The 24,518-nt window shown below is 45.7% G+C and overlaps 2 protein-coding genes across 12 annotated transcripts in view; both read left to right on the forward strand.

The window, feature by feature from the left end:
- The window catches only part of LOC115350464 (tetraspanin-15-like), a 97,472-nt gene extending 80,748 nt beyond the window's left edge, over positions 1 to 16,724 (forward strand). For 2 of the 4 annotated variants that reach the window (XM_030036134.2, XM_030036135.2), the window contains 4 exons: positions 855 to 968; positions 5,823 to 5,876; positions 6,446 to 6,562; positions 16,202 to 16,724. In XM_030036134.2, coding sequence (XP_029891994.1) covers positions 855 to 968; positions 5,823 to 5,876; positions 6,446 to 6,562; positions 16,202 to 16,441 — 525 coding nt within the window. In that variant the 3' untranslated portion in view covers positions 16,442 to 16,724. Of the gene's footprint in view, positions 1 to 854; positions 969 to 5,822; positions 5,877 to 6,445; positions 6,563 to 12,103; positions 12,383 to 16,201 lie in introns of those variants that run through there. The other 2 variants (XM_030036133.2, XM_030036136.2) reach the window with 2 other exon arrangements.
- A 1,999-nt stretch (positions 16,725 to 18,723) lies between these two features.
- SLC4A5 (solute carrier family 4 member 5) overlaps positions 18,724 to 24,518 on the forward strand; it is a 28,660-nt gene continuing 22,865 nt past the window's right edge. For 2 of the 8 annotated variants that reach the window (XM_030036122.2, XM_030036123.2), the window contains exons 1-3: positions 18,726 to 19,785; positions 21,644 to 21,737; positions 21,942 to 22,133. In XM_030036122.2, the coding sequence (XP_029891982.1) occupies positions 21,665 to 21,737; positions 21,942 to 22,133 (265 nt within the window). In that variant the 5' untranslated portion in view covers positions 18,726 to 19,785; positions 21,644 to 21,664. Of the gene's footprint in view, positions 19,786 to 20,193; positions 20,314 to 21,310; positions 21,415 to 21,643; positions 21,738 to 21,941; positions 22,134 to 22,728; positions 23,355 to 24,518 lie in introns of those variants that run through there. The other 6 variants (XM_030036119.2, XM_030036125.2, XM_030036121.2 and 3 more) reach the window with 6 other exon arrangements.

A 24,518-nucleotide genomic window follows, 5' to 3' on the forward strand; every position in this document is an offset into this window, starting at 1 on the left:
TGCCACCAACCCATCAGCGGGAGGGGGAGCAGATGCTCACAGGGTTAAACCTCTCGCAAAAACTGCTCCTTGAACAGTGCAGTGTTTAAAGAAATGGGGAAAATGTGGTTTTGTTCTGTCTTGTAAGCACACACACCTCTCCTGCCTACTTCAGGCTTTTCTTTCCGGGGGAAAAATGTAAAGATTCAAGCTTGTTTACCAAGAGAAGAGATGACTCGGTATATAATAAACCCACTTTTATTCTGTGGAGAACAGAAAATGACTTTCATTAAACTTTTTTTTTTTCATTGTGTGAACAGAAGAAAAAAGAAGCTTTTTTCCTTTGTAGCTGTAGCATTTGATCTCTAATTTAACTTGACGGGAAGAGAAATCCCTGTTAGACTGCAGAGCCTTATTAGCATTTTGTCGAATGGCACCAACTAGCTGAGCTGCCTTCAAGAGCCAAGAAATACATTCATTCAAGGCGCTGAAAGAGCCATCTCTCTGGTGTGCCCTGGGAATAGGATGGATTAGTCACCTGTAATTAAATCAGTGAAGCATGAATGAGCCTGATCATTCCTGGGCTTGTGAAAGCAAGGATGCTTCCAATACATGGATGTACACATCTGTAACTGCTGCATGCCTCTAAAACGGGGCTAAAAGGAGTTAAACACCCACTTTTCTTTTTTTATATGGTGTCTTCAACTTCCTATTTAGGGTCCTGGAAAGCAGAAAATAATCAGGGCTCTCAATGCTGGCGTTGCAAAGCAGCATTGGAGATGCAGGGCAAGGCTGGAGGGGAGACGCGTTGATGGGATGGAGATGTCGAGGTTTGTTCGGCTGCGTCTCATCCTCTCTTTTTCTTCTTTTTGCAGTTTTCTTGCTGCGGCAGCGATGAGTACCGGGACTGGGAGGTTAACCAGTACCACTCCTGCAACGGCAGTGGGCCGCTGGCGTGCGGGGTGCCCTACACATGCTGTATCAGGAAGGTAAGGCAGCCGAGGCACCGAAAGTGCCTTTATTTCTGTCAATATTTCAGCAAAGCCCCCTCTTCCAACTGGTTATTACTGCATATTTCTGCACTGTAGGGTTTCTTGTAAGCTGCTTTGCCATCTTGCAAAGCGGTTTGTGATAGCATCAGCGTGAGACGCTAAAGAAACTAAAATATACATATATGGGCTACACTGTATTTTAGTAGACTCTGCTGTTTTAATGTAGAATAAATATGAAAGCACTGCGCTATTAATTGCATTTTTATCATGCCAAGGTGTTGTTAGAAATGCCAAGTTCCTGTTTTTCAACCTAATGTGTGATATAAAATGGTTTGGAGGATCGTCTTGCAAAGAAATAGCAGAATCTTAAAAGGACTTGGCTGCATCTCAGCATGGATCCGAGTGAGCTGTTGTCCTCTGCTTTCCTGTCCAAGAGGACACGTTTCTCAGCTGGCCGCTGCGGCGTTTAGTAGTATATGGGGATCATGTTTGCTGGTGTCTGCTCCTAATGAGGAGGTTTTTGAGGGTTTTGCTGAAAATGGGGCTGGGAGAGGTATTTGGATAAAGAGCCACTCTTGTGCAATGGAATAAGAAAAGTCTCGTGAGCAACTGCCCTTGCAAGGCTGCCTTTCTGACACGCTGCGAGTTGGGTCAAACGGAGATGGAGAGAGGGAGGAGTGGATTTGCAGAGCCATTAGGGTCTCCTGTGCTGATTTTCAGAGCTGGAAATCAAGACACCCCCCACCAAGCGGTGCTTTTCTGCTGAGACTAAGCTAAGTGCTCCGACACCATCTTGTTTAATATAACCGTCCACCTTGTTGCAATCAATCTAACACATGCTGTGGACAAAATGCCAGGAGCTGGGCCAAGGCAGGGGAAAAAAAGTGCAAATATCCCTGGTTGCTGTGGCCAGAAATGCTATAAATGTTGCGAAAAAGAATTTTCTAAGGGTAATCCTGGTAGCCAAACCTTCTTGAGGTTCAGAGCATCAGGAGTATCAGCATTGCCTCTGAACCCTGGCCGTGCCCCAGGCTTTACTAATTGCACAAGGAAAATAGATCATCAATCTTGTATTGTTGTTGGATTTTTAATGGAAAAAGGGAAATCTGAGGTGTTTTAATTATCAGTGGAAGTCTGACATGCAAATCAGCTGCAAAAATAATTGTCATCTCTAATCAGGGCATTGATTAAGAATCCTAAAGCTCCTGAAGATGGAATTAGAAATTCATGTGTTGTCCTTTTGTATTACGAGTGAGGATGTGTTAGAGAGAATCAAGTGCATTTTTCAGTATTTTTACACTCCCCACGGTTTTGGGTTGACAATTTGGCAAACAAAAGACCTCAGCGCAGCAGGCAGTATCGGAGAGAAAGAAATCACAGGTGATTAATATAGTAAGGTAAGAAATAAGGCAACTTTCTGGCTTCCCATTGCAATGAGCTGGGTCTGGAGGATGCTCTAGTGAAGGACTGGAGCAGCCAGCCCCTGGGAGGGAAAGTCCACAGTAAATCCTCTACATTTTTTTCAAGAATTAAAAGTCCATGAATGTGGTTCTGACAGCCAGAGCGGTTTTATGGGAAGCGAGACCTCACCAAATGCATCTAAATCTCCATGAGAAATGAAACCTGTTCCTGGGGAGAACAGTAACCAGGTAGATAGAAGTAGCCTTATTCTTCAGAGTTCTGATTTTTGGCTGCAGGGCACTTTTGGTTAAGAAATCAGCCCGACTCAATATTAATTATTAATTAAGAGAGCCAGCTCCCTTGGGAGTTTTCTGCTGTCTGCGACATAAAACAATCTAATAAAAATTCAGTTTAAACAACAGAGCGAATCCCCCCCAATAATTGCATTTACCATAAGGTCCAGCACGTCTGTTTGTAGCTATTTGCTGAAATTGCAAAGTCATCATGGGGTTTTTCCTTGCGGGCTGAGAAGGTGGGAGAAGGACCTCTGCACCTCAGGATGAAGAAGGTACCTGTGTGTGATACTCCGGACATACTTGCTTGGGTCTTAGCGACGTGCAAGCCCTGCTGAAAACCCTTTCCCCCAAAATATGTTACTTGAGGGCTGAAGAGAAGATCTTGCGTTGGCTCTGCAGCTGGAAGGATAAACAGGGACCACCTGGATACGTGTATGAATTCTTCTGCACTGAGTAGAGATGAACACGATGGTCTCTCCACTGTGAATAACCTTTTTATCAACCAGTTATCTATCCACTGGTTTGTAGGGCAAGGAATCCTTCTCTTCTTGTGTGCTTCTTCTCTATTTGTGCCTTCATGAATGAAGGATGGAGAGCAAAGCATCCTTTTGTCTTAGAGGACCTTTGAGATTTAAGAGGTACCAGAAAAGGTCATTTGGAAATGTAATGTGGAAAGAATGAAAGATGCTGTTAGAAGTGAGCTTGTCTAAAGGAAGCAACATGAAACATGGATTAGGGGGTTGATTGCAATGTGTTTTCAACTTGTCATTAAATACAGCCATAAAACCACCCTGTTTTCCAAGACAAGACTTTTTCTGTTACAAGACCCTCCAAGAGCTTTGTGTTGCATCCCTGGGGCATCTTCCAAGGCAGGCTGAGTTGCAGTAATGAGAGCAGACATCCTCCAAAAATGCTCTGGCTATTTTGAAGAGTCTCATCTCTGAGGCCATAAACCTTAAAGTCTTCCCAGGAAGAAGGAATGGGCAAATACATGCCTGCCTGAGGGTGTGAAACTGGATCCTCAACCCTAAGTGCTTTTCTAAATGGTTTTCCAAGGCACTTGTGCCTTCTCCTGGGAAGCCGGGAAGCTGCAGTGTAGCTGTGCCTCTGCCAAGCACAGTGTCTCCAAACCCTTTGTGAAGTGTCACCGCTGACATCTGGCACTGATTTGGGGGAGAAAAGCAGCTGGTTAAATAAAAAGTGCAAGGATTGCAGTCTTCTGCCATTGGTGGGTTTTATACAACTGTGTTGCTCTTTTGTGACCCCTGAAGGCATCAGAATGCATTCTGAAAGAATAAAGGCTTCTATCTGGTTTTATGTTAGAAATTTCAATTCAGCTCTGACCTTCTTTTCCATGCAAGACCTTGACAAAAGTCGATCAAGGCTAAAACCTCACTTTTCTACCTTCCACCCTTCTCCCAAATACAAGGTGTTGAGGGAATTATTCAAAGAGACGGGCAGGACTGGAGATGATTGAGAAACCCTTGGTTATTTAATGCAAGAAGGAATAAAAGTGGTGATGAATCTGTGCTGTAGCCAGATGTGTTCAAACGACGAGCCCAATAGAAAGCAACGGTGTTTCGCTGGCAAGGGTCCTGTGATGTCCACAAAGTGACTCTGAAAAGCAAGGACAACTGAAAGCTTTCAAGAAAAATGGTTCATTTTTTTAAATGTAAACCAAATAGATGGATCCTTGGTCACGTACAGGTTCCTTTATACCACTATAGGCGACAGCATTTACCTTAGGGGGAATTTGCAGTGCTCTTATGCTGAAGGTTTCCCATTTTATGGTCCCAACCCTGGATGAGATCTCTCTCTCAGCGATGCTGATGGGTGCTCTGCTGCTGATGTCCAGATTTCCCCGCAAGTCTTTCATATGCACAGGGGCTAATTAGTGTCCTTAACTGTGCCCAGTTTGTAAATAGTGTCTTGAAATGGTGAGAGATGGGATTTTTGATGGCACTGTGAGTAATGTGGTAGGTACAGAAGCTCTTGGTAGGATAGCGCTGGAATAATTTCCCTGCCAATTACAGAAGGTACAAGTTGCAGCTTTATGGATACAGTCTGTCTGGAGGTGCACATTTCTTTTATGCCGTGTCTTGCTGGAAAGCATAATTTACATCTAAATGTGCACATTTCTCTTTTTCATCTCTGGCCTCTGAAGCACGGGATGTTTTTGTTTTGCTGTCCAGGAGCTTTTACTGGTTTTCAAAGCTATCTTTCTGAAAGCATAATAATTTCAGCATGTTATTATTCTATGGGCACAAGGCCCCTTTAGAAACACACAGTGTTATGGAAGCTGCTGTTTGATCCATGAAACAAGCCCCCAAAAAACCCATCAGAAGATCAGTCCTGAGAGGTGCAAAGTACCCAACTAGCTCAGGATGTGCTGGAGCTACTCTCCAGCTTTGTTTTTTGGGGGATGAGCAAGAATCAGTTTTGTAACCCAAAATGTACCACTTTCCATCCTGGCAGAAGCAGAGGGATTAGATTTTATTTTATAAAGGTCCTGAATAGCAGCGTTTGGCCAGGATTTTGCTCATTAGCTGGAGCTCTTGAAACAATTTTGTTGACTAACAAAGATCTAAGCTTTGGGGATGTCTAAAATCCTTATATTTCTCCTCAGAGTGGTGGAAGACTTTGGGGAAATTCCCCCTTGATTTCTGAAGAGCCCAATACATTTAATCCCTGTGAAATTCCCTTTATTATGGAGAAACAGGACTGAAGGTGTTAGAAAAGGTGGCTGGAATTAAACAAGGAGAAAAATCAAGGGAACGTTTTGAAAGAGCTGCTTTGCTAAACGCTCATGTGATGTGGAGGTGGTCCCAGCTCAAATCACTGGAAAAGCACTGGGGGGACCTGAGCATGCTCCAAAACAGCGGAAACCAGAGAGAAGGGTAGTTTAAAAAAAAAAAAAAAAAAATCAAAAAATCCAACAACTTATTGCCAACGTGCATGGTTTCAGCACTGCATTTGGACAAAAAGGAGCCCGTGGTAGCAAAGCAAGGTTTGAGGGTAGCTGCTTGCCTTGTGCTATGCTGAATGGTCGAGGCAACTGGGTGAGCTCTTCTATTTCTTAATTTTTGTTCTTATTTCTTTTATTTCCCCTTTTGCTTCCTCTGAGCTAAGTCTGTTCCCAATTCTCTGTTCACAGGTCCCTGGAGAAGTCGTTAACACCCTGTGTGGATACAGGACGCTCGATAAAGAGGTAACACTGGCTTTTTCCTTTGTACATATGAGATGTGCTTCTCCTTCCCCAACCCCGCTAAAATGAGACAGTTATCTGCAGGTAAGCTCTTTCCCCACCAAGGATGGCTGTTACTGCAGCTGTGTACAAATTCATTTTTATCACTTTTCCCTGGCATCTCAGGGTGTTGCTCAGGCTCACAGAGCACGGGCAGGCTCGTGACATGTTTGGGTAGTCCCTGAAGGCTTTGGCGTGGTCCTTCTGGATCAGCCTCGGGAAATGCTGATCCTGAGTTGTGTTTTGAGGCTTGGTGGTAGGAGAGAAGCTGATTTTGAGGCCTTCAGGGGTGACTGTGGGAACGTATTGCAGCAGAGAGCTGCGGTATCTCCTTGCATATGGTCCGTAGCTCCCAGGGACAGTTTTTTGGCAAGAAAATCCCCAGGAGAGATGCAGTCCAAGAAATCAATTCCCAAACACTTCTCGTGCCACTCCTTTGGCTTGCAAGAAGGAGCAAATGCAAGAAATAACATCTCCCCCCAACCCCAACGTCTCAATGAAAACCGTGATGCTTCTCTCCACTCTTCTTCCAGCGCCTGGAGCTGCTCAACGTTATCCATGTGCGAGGCTGCATCCATGCCGTCGGGCTCTGGCTCAAAGACAACTTTGAGGCCACTTTGGGCATTGTTTGCTCCCTGCTGCTTCCACAGGTACATGGCAGATCCGGTCGGCATCTTCTCGGCTTCTTTCACTGTGCTGGAGGAGGAAAATAATTCATTTTTAGTTTGGTTTTTTTTCCCTCCGTTTACATCTGAGATTTGTGTCTTGGGCAGCAAACGTCACAGCACTTTCTAGAGCACCCTTAGCAAAATTAACGGTTTATGACTGCGGTGCTGGCCATCTTGTAACGCACTCCTGAAATCTAATTATTGATCAAGTAATAGCATCTAAAAGCAAGGCATGCATATGTGAGCACAGCAAATCCTTTTATATTTGTTTTTATGGCTCTCTTCAAATAGAGCATAAATATTAACCAAAATAAACCATAATCGTAAATTTAGCAGGGTTTGCCATGCCTCATGAAATCCAGTTCCCAGTAATGATGCCTGAGGATCCAAGCAACTTTCCAGCACAGGTAATTAAGCTCTTCATCACAGATGCTCGATATGGAGAGAAATCTTGTGTTGCAGCTGGGGCTGTCCCTTTGCAACACTGTTGGCACTGTGCTAGCAAGGAAGTGAATACCTCTCTTAAATCTTTCCAGAATTATTTCTGACAAAACTTTGATGATTTAGTGTTGATTTGATCCTTTTTTTGATTCCTTTTGAGGCTCACAAGCGAAAGCTTTCTTTTTATCTCATTGTATGAAATGTTGGGTTTGCCACTGGAGGTATTTGGTGATGCTTTCCAGATACGGGGTTTTATCTAAATGGGAATGAAATTATTTTATTTTTTTATGTGTTTCCACTTGCAGTGAAAGGTAGAATAGTGGCTAAATAAAGCAGAAGCTGTTGGGGAAATATGTGGTGCGTTGAGCTAATTTTTCAAAGGATGGACTTTCCTCTTGAGCTCTCAGATGGTCCAAATGAAAAACCGAGACAGGGGAGCAGTTTGTGCCCAATCCACATTTCTAAAGTGCTTTCTCCAAAGCATGCAAATGAGCAATGGACTTCTGCTGTGCTACCACTAGGAAATGCAGTGGGCACAGAAATGGGGTAAGAAAGTGCTGTAATAGAGGCGACCGCTTCCATCTGCCTTGCAGGATGTTGAGAGCACGTTACAGGAGCCGCCTGTTGCGTTACCCATTAACCTGCCAACGTGAAGCTCTTAATTGGGAAAGATGGGGAGAAAAAACAGAGATGGCAATAAGGATTGCTGAGCCTTGATGAATATCAAGTGCTTTTGAGCAAGCATTGTGATTTTTCTGTCGTGCCGTTAAATGCTCTTCAGATGAAGAACCTTGTTCTTCCCATCTGCTCACGATTTCAAGGTTTTAAATGTAAATCAGATTTGATTCTGTCAAGTTTTGGAGGGAATTAAGTTATAAATGGCCATCTGCGTTGCCAGGAGCTGTCAGCCCAGAAACAGCTTCATCCCCAGCAGCTGCCAGTAGAAAGCTGGGGTGAGAATATTGTCCTTGAATTGCCGATCCAAGGGGGAAAGTGTTGGCATTGTTGACGTGGGGAGTTGACAGTGCCCTGAGCTTTGGGAAGAGTGAACGTATTGACCTGTCCCATCTTTGCCTTTGGGTATTTGTCATGTCCTGCATGGGACACGTGCCTCTCCATGGAGCTGCAAACCACCTTGGTGGAAAACTTGCAGGATGCTGAGGAGAAGGTTGGGATGATGATCCATGTCCCAAGTCCAGCTTTGGGTTTTGCCCAATTTCCCTCAAAGTGTTGCTCTTCCTTAGGCTCAAACTTCAGCCTCATCTGTGATGGTGAGCAGCTCGAGGGCTCAAAGGTTGGGGATTTGAGCTCGGCTGATGTTCATCATCTGAGCGCCTGAGATTTGTGCTCGGATTTGGGGTAAGCAACCAGCTCTTCCTGTACAGAAAGAAGGACCCAAGAAAAGTTGGGCTGACTTAGAGTGCCCACGGAGAGTGGGCATTTATTGTTCTCAGTGTTGTCTTTCCATCATGCTCAGGTGTGGGAAACCATCAGATTTTGACTTTCCATCAAGTGGGAAGTTACTGAATTTTTAAGTTTTCTCTGCTTTTCCCCAAATATCTGTGAGAGGCCAAGGCCACAGGGCAGGCTGCTTGGCTTTGCTTTCTCAGGGGTGCGGGCATCTAATTGTGTTTGGGAAAAGCTGTAAATCTGCTGGGTGTTGAACTGATCGAACAAGTGAGGAGGCAGGGAAAAATCCTGCCCAGGTATGTCACTGCGCAGCAACCAGCCTCTCCCCTGGCTGGTGCAGGGCAGAGGGAGTTTGTAATTTTATGATCGCTCCTAAATCACGAATGTCTATGCCTTTTTTAAGTCAGTCATCAAGCAATGGCAAAATTTGAGGAGTTGGGAAGTGGTTGTGTTCATTTGTCTTACTTCATTCAGAGCGAAGCATAAACACACCAACTCAATTATTTTTCTGCCTTTGCAGAGTACCTTTAATTCTTTTTTTTCTTTTTCCTATGTTTCATTCTCCAGTAAAATCCCATCTCCTTGCCCTTCTTCTCAGCCAAGCTGCAGACCGAGGCCAAACTGTGATGCATTTCATATTGCTCTCAAAGAGACGTTTTAATTTAGTCTTTGGCAGTCAGTGGCAAATTCATGTTGTGGCCTCATACTAGTTGTGTTTAATTATGAAGCAACCCCAGATCTTTCAGCAGGTGTAGCAAAGCACATAAATTTCTGTTCTACTGACTGCATCCCTACCTTCCCTGCCTCTAGCAAGATTATCTGAGGACTTTACAGCGTGCGTAAATTGTGTTTTTAGTTAAAATAAGCCAAATAACCTCTTGCATTGCTCTTTCCCCTTTGCCATGCCCAGGTGCTCTTTTAGTAGCTTTTATACTGACCTCAGGAAAAGCATCTCCAACTTTTCCATTCCCATGTCTTTACAGGGGATGTTTTCTGACGGTATTTCATCCTCCTTAGCAAAGTGAAGATGTGGCCACTGTAATAAGGTAGAAACAAGTGCATAAAAAAGCTCTTCAACCCCTTTTTCTCCATCCTAAAGAAGCAGAAAATGGCACAAGTCCAATTAAAGAGGAGAAAAATCTCTGAAAGGTCACTGCCAAGGGTTAGTATTTATCGACTCAGCGGCTCTGCTGACTTGCGGTGAATTGTTGCTACCCTCCGTTTCACTTTGGTATTTCATCAATCTCCAAAGCTCTACGTTGGGAGCAGCTACAGAGTAACAGGGCATCAGTGTGGAGGTAGATGTTCCCTCCTAAGAGTATAAATCCAGAAGATCAACTATTTCACTCGTCAAAAATGCAGCATTAGACTTGCAACAGGCATTTTGCAGGTAGGCGTCTTCATCTCTTGGTGACAGTAATGTTAAATGTTTCCTTGTGTAAAGGGCTTTGTATTGCCAAAGTTCCCTTTTTCTTTGTGAGATTAATTTGTATTTTGTTTGCTTTTTAATATCTTAGTTGCTCCAGGGGCTGGAAGGCGGTATATTCTCAAGTGGCTGATGTGTGCTTAATGTAGTAGAAAAGGAGAATAAAAGGGATTTTTCCATCTGCAGTCCATGACCTCTACGAGAGCCTGGTCTATAAATATCAATTTATGGAAGGAAAAGCCAATAAAAGATAAATGCTTGCTTTTTACTTGATTAGCTCTAGGAAAGCTTGAAATGATTCAACTCTTCTGTTTAGCAGGATCCAGCTTTACAGCCGCCCAAATGGGCAAGAACCTCCAGAGCCAGGCACACGCCTGCACAGCAGCCGGTGATGTTTGCATGGAGAAGGGTTTTCTTGCAGAAAGTTTTGCTTGCAGAAGACACTTGTTGGGCTGATGGATTATTTTCTCCATGGTCAGAGTTGGTTTTGTCGGGACCATGATGCAGTGGAATGTGGTTAATCATGCTGTCACCCTGCAAGGGCTCTTGAGCATCATTTTGTTGCTATTTTCTATCCTTGATTTTTGCCCTTGTTAAGCAAAAGCCAAATTGAGCCTTGCATGTTTGATTGCCCAGGAAAATGTGACTGGAGGAGCTGAGATCCTTTCGAGTGCTCTGCAAGGGCCCAAAATGCAACCATTCCACCCCGAATCAAGCCACTGATCGCATGCACATGCTCACATGCATACGCATACCCCTAAGGGAAAACAGCTGTGGTTTTCCAGACCTTTTTCTTGTTGTATAATAATGTGAAAATGAGCATTTGAGCCCTTTCCTTCTCTGCTTCCAAAAATGGTTCTGACTCCAAACATGCTTTTTGCCAGACGTGGAAGAGATGAGCCATCAATCAATGAGCATTTCCCAGTGAGGAGGATATTGCAATTAGATCTTGGCCATATCAGCCCCATTGAGACCTATTCCTAATGCAAAACCGTTTAATCCAAAAGAACAAGTGGAGCCGCTACGAGACAGTGAGCAAAGCTGGGGCTTGGCAAGGCTGGAGCTGAGCACTGAAAAGCCTTGTAATAATCTTTCGGCACCTACGTGCGAGACAGAAATACATGGCTTATGTCTAGCAGAAGGCTCTGCACTGCACCAGAACCACAGAAATTGGAGTGTAGCCTCAAATACTTGTATATACTTCCTCAAGTGCTGGAAGAGAAGGAATAACCATTAGTTGTGTTAAAGTACCTCAAACTTCCATATTAACCTGATTTTGGTCTTGTGATGTTGGTAGGAAATTGGTAACTGGGACCGATGCTGTCTTGAAATGGTTTTAAATGGTTTGAAATGGTTTAAAAAAGTCTTTGTTGGCTGCTGTCAGCTCCAAGGGCAAAGAGGGCTTTGGTCTTTGAAGGAGAGAACAAGCGTTGATCCCAAGAAGTGCAATGTTAGGGTTTATCTGAGACAGATCGTGCTAGAGAACCAGGATGCTTCACTGCCACCACGAAAAAGAGTGGAGAACAGGCGCTGAAACCACCTGACCATGTATTTCCAATCTCTTCTGGATATCTCTTGTAATATAAAGATGATTCTTCATGCCTTGGAGTAATAGCAGTGGATGAAGTGAGGCATTTGCTATGTCGGAGGCAATAACAATTTCTGGGAACAGCAGCAGGATGGTGTCCTTGCTCAGCCAGACAGGCCAACACCCGTAGCTTAATCATGATACAGTACTCGGTTATAATTAGTGCTACTGTTCTAAGTTGGCTAGAAATAATTGCAAGTTCCCGAGCAAAATAACGGGGGTTTTAATTTGCTTTTTGAGCTTTTGCTGGTTTGCATAGAGAAAACTCAAGGGTCTTCCAGTAGCAGGGACTTGCAGACATCCATGGGAACCTTCTGCAATTAAATGAGCATTTATAATTGGGGCTTAAAACAGAAAAATAATCAGACTGCCCTTGCCTGGCTGCGTGTCCCCACATTGTTTTGGTGGGGCAGGGAGGTCACTTTCCCAGGGACTCATGGGGACAGGAGAAATACAAATGAGGGGTTTGATTAACCAGCGTGGGAGGATATGAAAAGCTGCAAGTGATGAATGGGTTTTATTTCCCCGTCCTCCCAGGTGGCTCAGAAGCATCGTACAGCCCCTGGGAGTCCGAGACAAAATCCCTGAGGATTGGTGCTTTGGAGCGTGGTTGGTTTTTTTTTTTTTTTCCTCTCTGATGGACATAAATTTCCTCTAGCTGCTTGGATGGGTTGGATGGGAGAATTTATGGCTGGCCCTCGCTAACAGCAGACATCCCACTCACCCTTTTGCTGGTTGAAAAGGAAGAAGCAGAAGTTCCTACCCTAAATTGGATGGGTTTGGGGCAGACTTCAGCTGTGGCTTGCCAGGGGAGTCCCAAAGCACTGCTGAGAGATGGAGATCAAGGTCTTCAGCTGCAAAATGCCAGTTTGGATCAGCTCGAGGCCACCAAGCTGCTACTGGGAGGAGCTGGAGAGGTGGGAAATGGCAGCAGACATCTGCCCCCCATTCTGTTTTGCTGTGCATTTAGATATTTAATTTTTTCTTTTAAAAAAAAAAAAAAAACAAAACCAACAAAGCAACAGAATGGTGCAATGTTTCGTGCTTAGTGTATTAAAATATAATAATCCAGGTATTTGTATGGCTACAGTGAATACCATTGCTTCTAACAGTTGATGCCTTGGTTTTGCAAAGTTTCCCTTCTTGATTTGTGCTCAAGGTGGCCGGGGAGCAGAGGGCGAGGTGGGCAGCGTGCCCCAGCAGGGAGGAAAACACGTGCGAAGGGAAGGATGCAGGAAGGATATGCATGTGAAAGCCTTTGCACACTCCCTCCTGCAGTGTCCGGATGGGAAGCAATGCAGTAATCCTCAAATAATGTCATCTGCAGGGTGGTTTTCTCCATACCTGTCACCACAGGGGATCCCCAACTTTGGATGCCACCAAATTACCAATAGCATTATCAATGCAAATTGCAATATATAGCTAGTGCAATTGCTATTGCAATATCCTTGCAAAAATTAATTATATATATATGTATAAAATCCTATTGTGACTTTCCAGTGAGTCTGCATGCTTTATTGATTCCCTTGATACGCAAAGGTCTTTGGATTTATTTTATGCATGCAACTGCTCTTGCACCCTGTAAGAGCAGGTACTCAATGATCTCATACCCCTGTGCAAACCCTGTGCATTTAAATCCCCCAGCAAAAAGCTCAGAAAGCGGCAGACTAGAGACTTCCCGAGGCAGCGGTGGTTTCTGTGCTTCGCTGAATGCCAGCCAGAAAGAAGAGGCAATTTTCTAACTTTAAATGACCTGCAAGCAGTAACTCCCAAGCAGTTCTACCCTCACTCGCTGGTGGTTACCATCACAGGGAGGGGAAGTCAGGGAGAAAAGCAGGTTTTTAATTTTTTTAGCCTCATATTTGATACATTTTGTTAACATGCTCCTCTGCAACAACGCCTTCCTTCATATTGCAATGCAGTAAATCAGCGCTCACGTTAGAAGTCTCTTTACTTCTGGAAAACATGGTGCCCTTGGTGCTGGGGATATTGAATGCATCTATATTCCTGACAGCTTTTTCTGTTTTCATTAAGTGAAACAGGATATTTAGAGGCAAGCTGGAAAGGAAGTTGGTTCATAACTCAGAGGAGAGTGAAGGCTGTGGGATGCAGTCTGTTGATTGAGGATTTGGGGTACTTTTATTCCATTCAAGAAATCCCCAGTTTAACTGGGATGCTGCATCCTGCGGTACCTCGGACATCGCATCGCCATCAGGAGTAGAGGAGCAGGACGGATGATGTCCCCAAATCTGCCTGGTTTTCCAGAATTGGATTCATTTGCATTAAATTTATTGTAAACACAAATCTTTCCTGAATTACTGTTTGGTTTAGGGAGGAAAAAATGACATGCTTGCCTTAAAATTTGTCATTTCAAAGGATTTTGCTTGCTTGGTCCTTTCACTGTATCAGCAGTGGGATTTTAATCTGCCCAGTGATGGCATGCTAATAGAAGTAAATAATGCTAAGGCTTAACATACATTTAAATAATATTTTAAAACTTCTTAAATCCTTAAAGGCTCTGCTGTTGAATATGGATTAGCACAATCTTATTATCTGGATCCGCATGGGAGCAGTTGCTCTGCGATCTCCCTACGGTTCATGGAGAGACGGAGCCATCTCCAAGCATCGTCCAACCAGCCTTGGCCTCCTGCATCCCTGCCTGGAGGATTCTCCAGCTTTTGGGGACAAAAGAGGGGACAGATGTGGGAGAGGAGAGCAGGAACCCGGTTGGCGTTTCCATGACAAAGTCTTTGGTTTTGTTATTTTTGCTTCGCTACCAAAAGCAAGCTCCAACCCAGGTGACCGCAAGGTTGCACAGCCCACTTTTGGTCCTGTGCACGTTCTGGGAGAGCGAATGCGTCTCGGACAGTTTGAGTCAGAGATGACTGCCGTCTCTCTATGCAGGCTGAAATAATTTCGTAGAGTATTTGGGAAGGAGTTGCCTGCTGAGACGGATATTTAATATGCAGCGCAGCAGTGAATATTTTGAGGGCAGTGGGGAGCTACGGAGATACATACACAGAAGTTACCTGGGCTGTAAGATAACCTGATTTCAGGTCGTTTGGATAACAAAAGGAGATGCTGAGATGTTTGCAGACTTCAGTTTTTCTTCCAGCATCTGCAGTCACCTTTCCCAGCAAAAACCCTAATGGCACAAATCCAGCATTTCTGCAATTCCCGCTATCGGGAAAGCCCTGCTAGCCGTAACCATGCAGCAGCCTCCGGCACCTCATCTGTTCTTTCAGTGATTAATCCTGTTATCAGTAATTAGGTGGAATGTCAAATAAGCAGAATGTTCTTTGAGAATTGGTGGGTGCAATCAGGAAGTGGGAATGGGGCAAGCTCCAACTGAGCACTTCAAGGAAGGACTCTCCGTGTTGGGAGAGCATCTCAAAGGATGCGGTCTTCCAACTTGTTGAAGGAAGAGTTGTTGATCCAGGGGGTCCCCTTGGATTCCACCTCCAGGTGAATTTGGGAAGGCAAAGTAAATATTGAGCCGTTTTGGGGCGGCTTATGTGCAAGCTGCAAGCTGCTCGTGCAGATGACAGGGTATTTCTCTGTTTTTGAAAGACAGATTAATAAACCCCAGTGATGTTTGTATTTGCCTGTTTGCTTTCAGCTCTCTGGGTGACACTTACCTGATTTGCTTTTTCCCTGTGAAGTTTTTGCCTACATTTTCTGCAGCCTCCTCTGGGTAAACACTTTTCCCTTTCCACTATGGGATAAAATGGTCCCTAATTTAAGATGCATTATAACGTTTTGCTCTTATCCCCATTTATCTTTCTCTTAATGTTCCCACTTTCCAGGCTATTTAACGACGACTCAATTAGGACCCAGAGAAATGATTAATAACATTTTTCAGCTCCAAACCCAACGTGCTGCAATAGCACAGGAGATTCCAGCTGATGGATGGTACAGGTGCAACTGGGTTATTTATTGACTCTTTGTTGCAAGGAATGGTTATGCAGAAAAAACTTGTTAACTACTAGCCTTGAAAATGAGAAGAAGAGCCCTGACGCTCAAGATGGTCTCATCCTTCTCCATCCCATCTCACTCATTGAAAATATCTATAAAACTGCAGTTTGTATCCTGGTGCTGACCCCAAAACATCTGGGACTTATAGAGAATAAACCTTATTTCTACAGATCAGTAGTCAAGGTGGGTAAAGGGTTAGTACAAAAGATGCAGTTTGTGCTGACAATCCTCTGATTGCCACTGTGCCACTCATCAGCATCTGGCCTGCAAATAGCTCCTCGCAAAGGCTTATTGCCTAATGTTCGTAGCCACCACAGTGTAGTACTGCAAAGGAAACATCAGGAGAAATCAAAGCAATGCACTTGAAATCTTGCGCTGATGAAAATGCTTTTTTTTCCCCTTGTCCTAAAGATTTAAAGTGTATTTTTTAATTCGCTGACAGCCAGCAGGGAAATGGGAAATAATCTGTGGCACCATGCTTGCAGCAATATCTTAATTTTAGCAAGAGCCCGGACCTCTGCCTCTCTCTTTGCAACGCTCGTGGTGACGTCCAACTAATCCGCATCCCTCTGTCAGGGCTGATGTGGGAAGCTGTGAGATGGACGTGGTCGTTAATGAGTTGGACAACGAGCCTGTTGCTTTGGCAGAAGCTTTTACTGGGAATTGTCCTCTCTTGTCTCATGGCCAGGTTTGAAAGTGCGGGTGACAGCATCCCTTGCAGGAGAAGACCTTCTGGAAGAGTTTGTATGACTATAGCAGTTTTAACACTCATATTTTGCAGGTGATCGGCCTCGTGATGGCTTGGCTGTATTGGCAAAAGCTCAACGAGATCTACTCCAAACTGGACACTGTTGACTTCAAGATCCTGGAGATGCGGGATTTCAGCTTTGGGGCGGTGGATCTGAGCGGCGCGGGCTGGTGCTGGTGTTTACCCAAGGAGGGAGGCTACATTCCTGTCGATGCTGAGGGTGAGGAAGACAAGGAGGAAGAGGAAGGCACCATCTGCCACAGCGAAGTGTGAGAAGGTGGAGGACTGAAAGGCAGCTTGGAGCAAAGCTCTTAGGGAGGCGGCGGGTATTGAATGTGGAAATAATGTGATTTATCTTCTCAGGTTCAGGAGATACTTTGGGAGAAACTGTAAAGTAAAGCTGGAGGGTTATAAAAACTGCAATGCACCATGCGGGCACGTGAGCTCCCCCGGGTCCTTTTGCTATCTTGGCGTTTTGAAGCATTTGTACATCTCCTTATTTGGTTTTTAGGGGTTTTTTTACACAATAAATGTGACTACTGTTGTGTTTTGCAAAGTCGCTTCCACTCGCTGCATGCCAGTCAGGCCATCGGGGAGGGAAGCGGCATCATCATTATTGCACTTTGTGGTATCTTTATAGTTATATTTAGCCTGATCTCCTGAAAAATAGTGGCTTTATGGTAGATCCCCAGATTTGCCCAGGGCCCAGAAAGACATAACTAAAGGAAAAAAAGGAGCAGCTTGCTCTGCAGAGCCTTTCCAAAGGGCTTTTCCAGGAATCAGATCCCCAGGGAGGCACAACTTCCACCTCCTGGAGCAAGATGAATGTTTGGGCAAGGCTTGCACAGGGGGAAAACACCCATTTCTGAAGGTTTCCAGCTCTTCCCCATGAACTACGGCTTTCAGTTTTTATCCCCAGGCAAGGAAAAGGAGAGCCTAGCAATTTTTAAAACAAAGACAGCTTTGTCGCGGCAACGTGCTGCCCCTGGAGATGGTGGTAACTCCCCTCTGCTGGAGACCAACCTCTAATGACCAGGTAAGGAATTACCTTTTATAGTATTTCACTTTTAGCACAATTTGGTGATCAAGGCAGCAATTCCCTCCCACATCACTCGGAATATAGGAATAAAATAGCCGACGTGTCTTGCATCCAACCCCAGACCGGTAAGTTGAGCCGCATTGGGAAATGGGCTCATAGAGGGAAACCTCAAGCAGATGAACTGCAAAAATACAAGTGTGTTTTTATTAAAAAAAAAACCCAAAACAAACCCAAACAGTGAAGCCCTCTGCAAAGGTCCCTGGGCTGCTCCGGTGCAGGCTCAGCAATAACCTACCGATGACAAAGCTTCCCCCAGCAGCCGTAAGTCAAATGCAGAGGAGGGAGCATAGATCAGGGACCTGTTTTCTCTCGCAACGTACCCAAATCCCACGGGTACCCTGGGGCGGCTGTAGCTGCCGCATCTATCAAGCAAGAGGAATCATCTCAAAAGCAAAAGGCAAAGAGAAAAAAGGTCTATTTTTCAGAAGAGCAATGTGTTTGCAGCACTGCTCAGCAAAGGAAACGTTGGGTTTATTAGTGGCGTTTTTTATTAATAAGGGTATTTTGGAAGCCAGAGGCTGGCTTCATTTAGTTGGATGCCCAAGCAGGGAAAAGTGGGTGAGCGCTGGGGTGTGACTGCTGGGCTCTGTCTCCCTCTTCTGACTGTTTCCAGGCTTTATTTTTTAACTAAACGAGAAGCAATCCTCAGCACAGGCCTGAAAAAACACTTTTGGAACTGTGGTTTTTTTCCGCAAATCACGTTGAAAACGGAGCTGGGAACCTCAAGAGCTGAGCAGTAGGGTTATTGAATTTTTTTAAAACAGTATGGCCAAAATTGGGGTTTTGTTTTTTTCAAGTGAGGAAGGTAAAACCTGCAGCCCAGGGAAATCAGGTGAGCGCGATTGTTTAAGGAATAACAGGGTTGCTGCCTTTACCCAGGCAGCTCGTGGGGTCTGGGGATTTTGCTTTTCTTCCTTCTTCCCCCTCCCTCCAGGAGGTGTTTAGTAAAACCTTAAGAAATACAAACTGATAAATTCAGCCTGCTCTTTGTATTTCCATGTATTTGGAGAAAGAAAGTTCATTTCTATTATTTTCTCTTTATTTACAGGACAAGCAGCCACCAACATCTTTATTCCATTTTCCTGGCTGGGCAGAGCCTGCTGATGCTGGATCCCGGCACAGACAGCCTTGAACAGGTCAGATGCAAGCAGGTTTTCATGCCCGGATTAATACTGGTTTTTGGCAGGTGGTGAGCGATGGGAGATGGGGAGAAGTCGATTTATGCATCAGCTTGGGCACTCGGCTCCCCTATTCCTACGGACAGTTGGTCTGCAAATGCCTGGAAAACAGGAAAGGTAGATTTAAGCAAGAGCATGAAATCATAAGTGCGCTTTGCAAAACCTTTTCTCCCTGCTTACAGACATGCCTCCTAAGTCTAAATAAACAGGATGCCGATAATATTCCCTAATTCACCCTAAATTTTGCATCTTGAAATCACGGCTGCCTTGCTCCAGAACTGACCCTGCTACACATGGAAGAGCAAATCTAATAAAACAGGAGTTGGGAAGAAAATGGGAGCAGGGATAAAGTATCAAACAGGTTTTGCTTTGCTTCTGCTGAGACTCTGGATCGTGCCATCGAATAATCTCCCCAGAGGCGAGAGAAAAGCCCCGATATCGGATGACCTTAAAGCACAAACTCTGATTTCCCAATCCTCGTTTTTTAGTTTAACCATGAGGCCAGTTGTGACGAAGTGCCGGGCATTGCTTTGATGTGGATTTATTGATACCCCTGTTAAAAGGCTAAGTGGAGGGGAGCAAGCCAGGCGTTAAATAGAAGCGGACAGCTTGGGAAGCAAAGCAGGCATACTCGTGTGACTGGGAGCTTGGTTTTCATGAAATGAAATTTACAGATGTTCAACACGTTAAAAGCAAAGCATGGAAACTGCAAAATAATTCATTGTGCAACCCTCATCAACACTTCCCCCTTCCCCAAACTGTATCTGATGGCCCAGGGGTTGATCCTATTGTCCCTAGGGGTTTTAGGAGCTTTCTCACTGATGTTGATGCTTCTCTGCACCTCCCTGACGAATTTTACTCCCATTCCTTAAGATCAGATGTACATGATATGGCACAGAGCAAAAAATTAAAAGCAGTTGCCCTCCCAAATCCCTAGCGATCAAGCCAAAACTGATGCAACCCCCGCCCCCCAACAACCCCAGAAGACACAGATCCTGCAAGTTGGGGTTGGACAACTTGAATTTTCCTACATCCCGGTGGTGTGATATCTAGAAACCATCACTGCGCAAGACCGGGTCTCTGGTGGCTTGAATGTCCCATCCTCTCCGGAGGTCTATTTGCATCCCGTGATGCCTTTCTGCTCCCAAAGTCAATCAGTGTCACCCAAAATACATTTTAACCTGGGAGCTACAAAGCGTTTGGCAGTAGGCGTCGATACGATGGTTGCAAGAGCAGCTTTATCTCAAGGCAATCTGGGCTCCCGCACCCACCAGCACCCGTGACTTTACTCTGCGGCCCCATCCATCCTCCGATTTCTGAGCATTTTGGGGGAGCTCAAGGTGAGTTTATTAACAGTAAAACTTGGTTTTGTGGAACTGAGAGCTGGTGGGGGTAGTGGGCATTTGAATTGACAAAGATAACAGCGCTCTCCTTTTCCTCCCCTTATTTCTAGTGCACTTACAGTCATGTTTTCCAACAGTTATAGTCTGCGTTGTACTTGTGTTTGTATGCAAGGGTTTTGGGGGGGGGGGGGGAGTTTTATATGTAAAAAATTAAAGGAAAAAATCCTAGTCTATATGACTCTCATAAATCAGCCATAATCAATCAGGACGTTTCATTTATCAGTCGATCTAACAAAACGTGGGTTTATCAGAAGATGGGTTATTTTTGCTGCCCAACAGAGCTGTGGTAGAGATCTCGCCAGCCAAGCTAGATTGCAAAAAAAGTCATATTTCTTCCCAATATAGACCCAGCTGAAGGATTGTGTATCCCTATCCATCATCTGGAGACCCCGACCTAGTGCTGAAGCTCGTGGGGAAATCTCTTTTGGGGGGCTTTGTGGCACTTCATCTGTTAGAAGATACCAGGTCATTTTAGAGTGAAAATATTTATGCCTGCAGCTGGGTGGTATTTCATGGTTTCTCCTGCCAGCACCAGCTTCCTAAAATCCTTAGAATTAGCCCCATAATGTTATTCCCAGGAAGGCCAAGGCTTGTGACTGATGTTATCTCTTAATACTCCCAGGTTTGGGGCTCTGTTGTCCCTCCAGAGGTGTTTGCCCCTAAAATAAATTGGTTCCTGCACCTGTGCAAAAAGTGTTGAGTTAATGTGGTCCAAAAAAATATCCCAAATCTGTTATATTAAGAGGTGTCTTCAAATAGCAACTGGGTTAAGGCTGGAGCCTGTATCGGGCTAAAGAAAGTCTTTGCCTTGTGGGAAAATGGGTCAATAATTGGGCAACCCAAGCAGAGCCAACCTGGCCAGCCCCAGACCTTTCCAGCTATTTAGGTGCACACCCCCTTCACTTTATATTTTTAACCTATTTGGCTTGAATTGAGATTTTTTTCTTCCCTAAAATAGATGGATAATGATATGATATTGCCATGGATGCAAGCAGCCGGAACGAGGGACGCGGAGAGGCTGGCTCTCTGACCGCTCTCAAAGTGACTTTGGGAGGCATCGACCGGGCTGCCATGAATAGTAACCATTCTCCCATCCAAGTCAAGTGTGAAAGGCAATCACTGGAGGTCAGATAATTAGGAGATTAATTAGCATCCCGTGGCAAAGTCCAAAGAAACTCATATGCGGAAAAAACCAGCAGGTTTGGAGGAAGATACCTGGAAGCGGCAGCGTGTGTGCGGTGTAAAATCTGTGCTTAGGAGATGGGGAAAAACGAACTCTGCTTCTGCAAAACCCCTTTTATCTGTGCAGGTGCCCCCTGAAAATTAAACGGGTGCTTATTGCCAGCAAGCAACCCCTGTTAACTGAACTCGTGTCCGTAATTGTATCAGCAAATCTCTGCAATAATCTCTTACGCTTCACTTACGCCTTCCTTTGAGCAGCAGAAATAAGAGACCAGAGACATAACCCCTGTGAAATTTATCCGGATTTTCTTCAATATGGGGAGAGCGGAGGTGGAGCGCAGGCAGGGCTGGCGCAGAGCGAGGCAGGGCTGAGAGCTTGCCGAGGCGAGACGCGGGCGCTTGCAGGAGGTGCCGGAGGGTCCCTGGTGAATCCGCAGGGAAGGTCCCGGCTCCCCGGTGCATCCTCACCCCGGCCGGGAAGGATTCCGTGATTTCACTGGGATCACAACGTGAAGGATTCCCGTAGTGGGTAGCACCCGCCGGGAGTGCAAAGAGCTGTTCCCCTGCCCAGCACCCTTTAAAATCTCTCTCCTTTCTCCTCCCCACGGCTCAGCTCTCTCCAAGCAGCGGGACCATGCTGGAGGATGAGGATGGGATGAGCGAGAGAGGGCTCAGCAGCTCGAGGAGGAGATATGAAGATGAGGAAGGTGAGCGAAACCTTGGGGATGCCCCAAATGGTAGCGGGGTCTTTCCTGCTGGCTGATGCATCAGATCTCCTGGCGCTCAGCTCGGCACATCCCATGTACAACATAGGAAAAGCTTCTGTGGGTGCTTTAAGCCTGGTGGGAAGAAGGCAAATATTTCCCTGGCTTTTTTTCTAAAGCGTATTCCCCCCCCCCCCCCCCGCCTAGATTACCACTCCATCTACATTGGGGTGCCGGTGCCGCGGGGCTACCGGAGGAAACGGCGCCGGCGAAGATCTGCCTCCAGCCGGGATAGGACCAGCGAGAGCGAGCGGCACTACGAGCGCCAGGATCGCTCCGACACCGATGATGGTGGCCACGGCTGCTACGAGAGCGGCAACGACAACGCCAGCAGGACCAGTGAGTCACCCTCGGGCTTCCCAAAAAAGCAGGAGGGCTTTTGCAGCGTCATTTAATCCGGGATTAAATCGCCCCCATGCACCTAGCCATGTTGCTTGGTCCGGTGTTTGCATTTGGCACTGCTTTTCATGATGCTTCGCAGGTTTATTTTTCCCTGTGGATGTCTCTGAGAGCCAGGCATGGGGTCTGAAATGGGATTTGAGGCTGCGTAGGTGATGGGTGGGCTAAAAAAGAGGTTGTCTTTGCCCTTGGGTGGTTGCTAACGAAGAAATCCGGGTACAGCGGGATCCCGGTGGTGCAGACGTCCTCTGGGCATCACACCTTGTTCCCGACAGGCTTTTGCCCAAGGCTTTGCCCAGTCTCGTTAAATCTCCTTAGTGAAGATTAACATTTTGCACAGCAAAGCAGCTGTCGATCTCTTGGGGTTGTTTGGGTTTTTTTTCAGCCCCCCTATGGAAATTTGCATTTGGTTTTATGTCAAGCAGACCACGTCGCGGCTCAGCAGAGTGGGCAGAGGCTCAGCTTTGCTTTTGCCTACAGAAGGAGAAGTTTTCCTTTTTTTTTTTTTTTTTTTTTTTTTATGGGGAGAGGTTTTTTATTTGCAACGGGCTTTACTTGCAGCTCCTTCATGCCTTCAGTGGCGGTGCGAGCGGGACCACGTCCCCTCCTTTCTGCAGGCGATGAATGCCACCGGGATCTAACACTGGGCTGGTTTGGGGGGGGTGCAAAGTCATTTTATGGAGGAAAAACACCCCAAAAAGCCTCAACTCTACAGCAGCCCCGCTTTCCCCCAGGAAATATCCCTCACTGGGGCGTTTTTTCCCAGAAAAATTCTCTGCCCTGAGCTTGGAGGGGGTTTTCCCACCTCGTTCCGGCTGAGAAACAGAAACCCTCCACAAAATAACTCCAAACCTTTGATTTCTGTCCTCCCACCTCTCCCTCCCTCCCCTTTCTCACTCACGCCATCCCGCTGCCACCCAAAGCGCTCACCTCTCCTACACGCATCCCGTTTGATTTGGTAACTTCCCGTCATGAGAGCCAAAGGGAAAGGAAAGTGCTTTATATTCTCTATAATCTGCTCCTTAAGCCTTGGGAGTTTAACAAGCCTGAGTGGATAAAGGAGGAAGTTTGGGGGTTTGGTTTTTTTTTTTTTTTTGTACTGTGCAGCGAAGGTTTGGTTTAGCCAGGAAGAAATGGGGGAAAAAATGGAAACAATTCCAGGTAAGTTATTTCCATCGCTCTTTGGCGTCCGTGGCGGGGGGAGCTGGAGGGGAAGAAAGGCTCCTTTTTTTTTTTGGCTTTGCTTCTCCCTTGTTAAAGCAACTTGGGAGCCTGCATGGGGTTGGGTTGAGAGCTCGCTCAGGGCTCCAAGCTCCAAAGCTCACCCCAAAAATATAAGGGGGGGGGGGAACTGTATCAGCTTCCACTGCTCCCCAGCAGCAAGGAAGCAGAAAAGATGATATTTGGAAGGAGAAAAGTCTCCCAGACCTGGGGGTTTCTTGAACAGGAATGGAGCATCTAATCCCATGGGATGTGCACCCCAGTTTCCTCTTTTTTGGGGAGGGAGGGGACCCTTCTGAGCCATGAAACCCTGGGGAAAGGCTGTCGCGTGTTCAGAAGGACCACGGCAGCGGATGGTTAACGAGCCAGAGCCTTCAATAAGGCTCAGTCCTGATGCCCAGCTGGACTGCAAAGCCCAGGCAGTACCGCATTCCCCCATCCCCCGTTTTATCATCTTTTTTAATTGTACCTGTGGCCAGAGTGGGATTTTTCGTTTGGGAAAGCATTGCTAGGCGAGGTTTTACTGCTCGATCAAAGTTGGGGTGTGAAGGGCTCTGTGCACCTCAAATTAAAGGGGGTATAAATCAGTGCGACTGGTCTGTCCTGTCCGATGACCCGCGGAAATGTAGGTTCTTGTGTACACAAAATTATCCTATATTATCACCAGCGTTACTGCTGAGCTAATTCTGCAGCTCTGGGCTTGATTCGGAACCCAGCATGGCTGAAATCACAGTGGAGGTTTGATGGGTGTAAAGCAGGAATTGCAGCTTTGAGTGTTTTCCCATCATAAAAGCTGGTTCGGGGAGGTACAGATCTGCTCTGGGCACCTGTTGAACTGTGTCTTGCAAGAAATAGATGCCAATTTTAGGGTGGCTTTGTGGGTTTTGGCCAGTGTCGCTGCAGCATTTTTACTCTTGCGTTTCCCAGAGGTGCCAAGCCCTGGACACCGCTATACAGTATATCCTCCTAAGCGAATACCTGCTGCTTCCTGGGATTAATTTAGGTGCTGGATCATATTTCCAGGAGGAAAAAAAAAATAAAAATCACCCAGAACTGGGTTGTAACCAGATGCCGGGCTGGGTGCTTTCCCGGGCACGAAAGGGT

The sequence above is a fragment of the Aquila chrysaetos genome, chromosome 13, assembly GCF_900496995.4.
Source record: "Aquila chrysaetos chrysaetos chromosome 13, bAquChr1.4, whole genome shotgun sequence".
Taxonomy (NCBI): domain Eukaryota; kingdom Metazoa; phylum Chordata; class Aves; order Accipitriformes; family Accipitridae; genus Aquila; species Aquila chrysaetos.